This window comes from Lycium ferocissimum, chromosome 9 (genome assembly GCF_029784015.1).
Source record: "Lycium ferocissimum isolate CSIRO_LF1 chromosome 9, AGI_CSIRO_Lferr_CH_V1, whole genome shotgun sequence".
In the NCBI taxonomy this organism is placed as follows: domain Eukaryota; kingdom Viridiplantae; phylum Streptophyta; class Magnoliopsida; order Solanales; family Solanaceae; genus Lycium; species Lycium ferocissimum.
Window position 1 is genome coordinate 57,934,872 of NC_081350.1, and position 4,863 is coordinate 57,939,734.

The 4,863-nt window shown below is 34.8% G+C and overlaps 1 protein-coding gene across 1 annotated transcript; it reads left to right on the top strand.

Annotated features, from left to right (window-relative positions):
• The first annotated feature begins 1,051 nt into the window (after positions 1–1,051).
• Positions 1,052–4,026, top strand: LOC132031373 (F-box/kelch-repeat protein At3g23880-like). Its single transcript, XM_059421309.1, has 2 exons — positions 1,052–2,444; positions 3,575–4,026. Coding segments are annotated over exons 1-2 (1,281 nt in total). The 5' UTR covers positions 1,052–1,165; the 3' UTR covers positions 3,577–4,026.
• Positions 4,027–4,863: the final 837 nt, after the last annotated feature.

The window sequence follows — 4,863 nt, forward strand, 5'->3', positions numbered from 1 at the left end:
TTAATTATTTTTTCGGGTGAAAGTACATTCTTGCTCCTCGTAATCGTGGGAAATGGGATGGGAAAAATGGTTACTAGTTGGGAAGAAGGTGAAATGAGGGTGTGACCAACTCCACAGTAGGTGGGAGTTGGCGTCTTGCAGCCGTGAGAGGGGAGTGGGGTTCGGTGGGGAAGAAGAGTGGGCGGGGGTGGGGGGTGTGGTGTGGTGTTTGGGTTAATTAAAAAAAAATTATTTGTATTTTTGATTTATTTAAATAAAGTTACCTTTTAAAAAAAATATTTGGATTCAAATGCCACGTGTCATTATTTAATTCGTCACTTTGCCATGTCACCAGCGAGTGTACTACGCGCATCACACACATTTTGCCACCTCAGCAAAAAGTATTAAAGTGGTTCAAATTCGGATGGTTTAGGTGTTAAATTGGAATAAGCATCAGTTTAGGTGCCCATGAGGAATTTCAGGACTAGTTTAGGGGGCCGCTTATGACTTTGGCCTTAAATAAAAGTCACAAAGGTCTCAATTTATTTTGACAACAAAAATATCAATCGTGTTTACTTACATGATATAGTACCAAACTACTTATTTTAAAATATATTACTCACTCTGTGCCAATTTATGTGATACATTTTTCTTGTTAATATATGTTCCAAAAAAAAAAAAATACATTTTCATATTAAGAAATTATTTAACTCAAAACTTGTCAATTTACCCTTAATGAAATGATTTACAACCACATAAATATCTATGACTTGCTCTTCATTTCTTTTACGAACTCCGTGCTTAATTAAACTATATCACATATAAATTGTGATTGAGGGAGTACTAATTGTTTTATAATATTTACATATACTCTCTTTGTCCCAATTTATATGACACACTTTTTCTTTTAGCCAATTTAAAAAAAAATGACACATTTTCTTATTTAAAATAATTTAACTTTAAATTTTACCTTTTATGCTTAACGAAATAATTTATAACCACATAAATATTTTTTAATTTGTTTTAAACACCTCAAAATTCAAATGTTCCTTTGTCTTAAATTTCGTGGCCAGTCACTGCGACGGAGGGAGTATTAAGGACCAAATGAAACAAAGTCCACAAACACAGGTGCTTTCTTGGGAGAAACCTTGTGGATAGCAAAAATCTCAAATTTGTGCAAACGCAAATGGCATCGAGGGATATACGCCCAAAGCAGAGCAAAACCACAAACCCTACACTTCCACCAGAACTCATCACTGAGATCCTGTCAAGATTACCAGTGAAATCCCTCTTGAAATTCAGGTCTGTTTCAAAATCTTGGCTTTCTTTGATCTCTACCCCTCAATTTATCAACACCCATCTCATCTTATCCACTAGTAATAACAACAAGGACTACACCCACCATATGCTTACTTTGAATATTACTGCACCTACGTACTCTCTTTATGAGTACAGTCTGCAAGATATTACTCTTAAGTCATTGTTTTATGAGTCTGTTACTGAGCCACTTGACTTGGATTATCCTATGCAATCGAATGGATTGTACAAGAAATTGCATAATTATCTTTGGATTGTAGGTTCTGTCAATGGATTGATTTGTCTTGCCATTGAGAAGTATGACTTGGTTCTGTGGAATCCATCGATTAGGAAGTACAAAAAATTGCCTGATTCTAGACCTACTTTAATGAAGGCAGATTGTTGTCCTTTATATGGTTTTGGATATGATGAGTTCCATGATGATTATAAGGTAGTGGGTGTTTTTTTAAAATATGGCGGGGATCAAGTTGAGGTCAAAATATATAGCCTACAGAGTGATTCTTGGAAAAGTGTTGATGATCGTCCGACTAGGCACCTATTAAATATTTCGGGCAAGTTTGTGAATGGGAAACTTTATTGGGTTACTTGCCGTGATATATTTAATATGTATAAGGACTGGAACATCATTTCTATTGATTTGGCTGATGAGAAATGGGGAAAGGTTGAACAGCCCTCCTATGGAGAAGGATATTTTGAGTTGAAGCTTGGAGTGTTTGGAAGTGATCTTTCTGTCCTTTGTGATAATCTGGTAACTCATGTAGACGTTTGGGTTATGAAAGAGTATGGGGTTAAAGAATCTTGGACAAAGATGTTTACTATCAAGTATCCTGATGATCCTTTTGTGGATTATGATTATCTGTTCTTTCCACCCTCTTTCATATCAAGTAAAGGTGAAATTTTGGTTTATTTTGGATCAAGTAAATATATGACATGTTCTACTTCACATGATCGAAAAAGTTATTTCATGACATACAATCCAAAGGATGACTCGTTCAGATTTTCAGAGGTTACTAACATTGACGGTTGGCGTTGGGCGGAAATCTATGTTGAAAGCCTAGTTTGTCCTTTATCTACAGAAGGGACAAAGAATGTAACAAAAACAAAGGCTGGAAAAGCTCAGATCATGACAACCGAGCAACAAATAACTTGTAAGAGTTCCACTCTATGCATTTTCCTCAAATGCTATTAAATTCCGTTTGTTATCTCAAATATAGACAATGCATATGTAAAAGATGTCTTTAAACCGTATTGCTTGAGGATCTCATTAGTCATTTTCCCTTCATGCACTTCTTTCATGAAGCAATAATGTTGTCTTCTAGTTCAAACTAAATATCACTGGACATTGTCTCTCTTCTTGAGCAGTGTTTTAAGGGGATGTTGTGCCAATAGATATAGTAAGAATGAAGACTACCAGGAAAATAGAAATGGTAACCGATGAAATTGCCGTTGATGCCTAGGTGTACCCCTTCCCAGGGTTGTTGTTTGATCTATCTTCTCTAACTAATCTTTTTCAGGTGAAAACTTAACTGGGAACAAAAAGAAATTGCAGTAATTATGCAAAAAGGATTAAGGTCATGCATATTATATAGTTTTGGGCTTTTCCATTGCTGCTAATAGTTAACTCTTTATATCTGTTTTGAACTTGTTTTGGTGTTTTCCTTGCCTGCTTATCAGTAATCACTTACTGTTTATTTCTTCATGACCGTCTTCTTATTCCCTCACTCATTTGGTCAATCAAAGGATGAATTAATCTTCTGCCACTTTGATAGTTACATTGACATGAACAAGAGTGAATTGCAAGGATAAAGCATATTATTAAGCTAATTTAGCTGTTATCATCATGAGTGTGGGTGTGGTACCAAGGAACAGGGGAATATAGTATAAAGAGATTTTGGGATGAACTTCGTTTAAGAGGACCCTATATATTGTAAGGAAGATAAATGCATTCTCTTGTAATCTTTGTTGTATTGAACAAGAATTATTCCCGCTATAGTAAATTCTTTTATCTTGTTTCCAGATAGAGCGGCAAATCATATCCTATGATTTGACTTTTTTAAGTGTTCTTATACATTTTGTTCCATCTTTCAAAATATTAGAAGTTAAAATATTTAGGTTCAACGGTTGTGTATCACCAATTGAGATACCTTTGTGTTATTTTCTCTTTACATGTTACACTGGAAAGTGATTTGTTGCTTCTTCATCAATTTTATTCTTTTATTTTTATTGATGTCTTTAACTTGGCCATGTTGTTCCTTCATGTTTCTTCTATGGTTGACAGGATTCTGCTGTTGTTGCTCAGAGTCCTGCTCCAACACTTGGAGAGCCCATGAAACCTGCTTGATTTGAGAAACTTTAGGGACTTTTTTTGTTCACAGGTATAATTTTTAAGGATGTAGGTTTGGTTGTGAATATAGCATAGGGTTGTTTTTGGCCAAAAAACTCGGAGAATTACTTATTATGAAGGCAAACATACATAAATTTTCCTTGAACATTTCGTTTTATTTTGATTATTATTGATTCTGGGACGACCACGAGGAACCATTTGATGCATCCTTCTTGTGGTTTTGTTGCTTGGTGAAGGATTACTCTGTTCGTCCATTCTTATGGTTTTTACGAGGAATCATTCGATGCGTCCTTCTTGCAGTTTTGCTGCTTTGTTGAGGTGAGAATAGAGAACAAGTGATTTGTCTCCAAAATTTGATCCCATTATTGAAAATCTGCTTTTCTTCAGTTTCTGCAAGAAGATAAAGTATTTATCTTTTATCAAATTTACCAAATTTGAGCTTGCTCCATGTTTTCGGCCCCCAAGGAAAATCAACAACATTAATGCATGCCAAAAGTATAAAAAAAGTATTTCGTAAATTCAATCAAGTTACTAGCTCTTTATGTATACTCTCGTATAGGAAGTTTTCAAATTAGACATTTTGCTGCATGGTTGCATACTTGCAGGATAACAATTTTTTAGAAATTTTGTCTAAAAGGAAAAGAAAGTTATCATTCAATTATGAGGTATTTCAATAAGGGAAAAGGGTCAAATATACCCCTCTACTTTAGTTTATTAGTCAACTTTGCCCTCCGTTAGCAAAAGTAGTTAAATATACCCCTCACGTTAATAGAGTGTGCATTTATATCCCTAAGTGGATGGAAATTCCCCAAATCAGCTGAAATTAACCATTTAACTAAAAAAAAGCATGCCCCAACAATTGACCCGACCCGACCCGACCCATGATTTCAACAGACTTGAGAGGAAAATTGTCTACTCCAAACTTTATACTTATCAGTTACATCGTGATTTTGATATAGGAAGTCTTCTGTAATTCCAAATTATATGGGGTCTCAGGATTTGACTTTCATTTTTTGTGTGTGTTGCTTTGCTTTTGTGTGGCATATTTGCTTCCCATTTTAGTCTTGAGTTTAGTACGTACATGCTGATTTTATAGATCTTGAAGGCTCATTTTAGTCTCCACAATAAGCATCTACAGATTTACTTATGATTTCTTCCGCGAAATGAAAATACGCCTCCATTCAACTACATCAAAATATAATTGTGAAGATCAAATTAACAAA

Coding starts and splice junctions, on each gene's coding strand:
- LOC132031373 (XM_059421309.1), top strand. CDS start 1,166: ATGGCATCGAGGGATATACGCCCAAAGCAGAGCAAAACCACAAACCCT.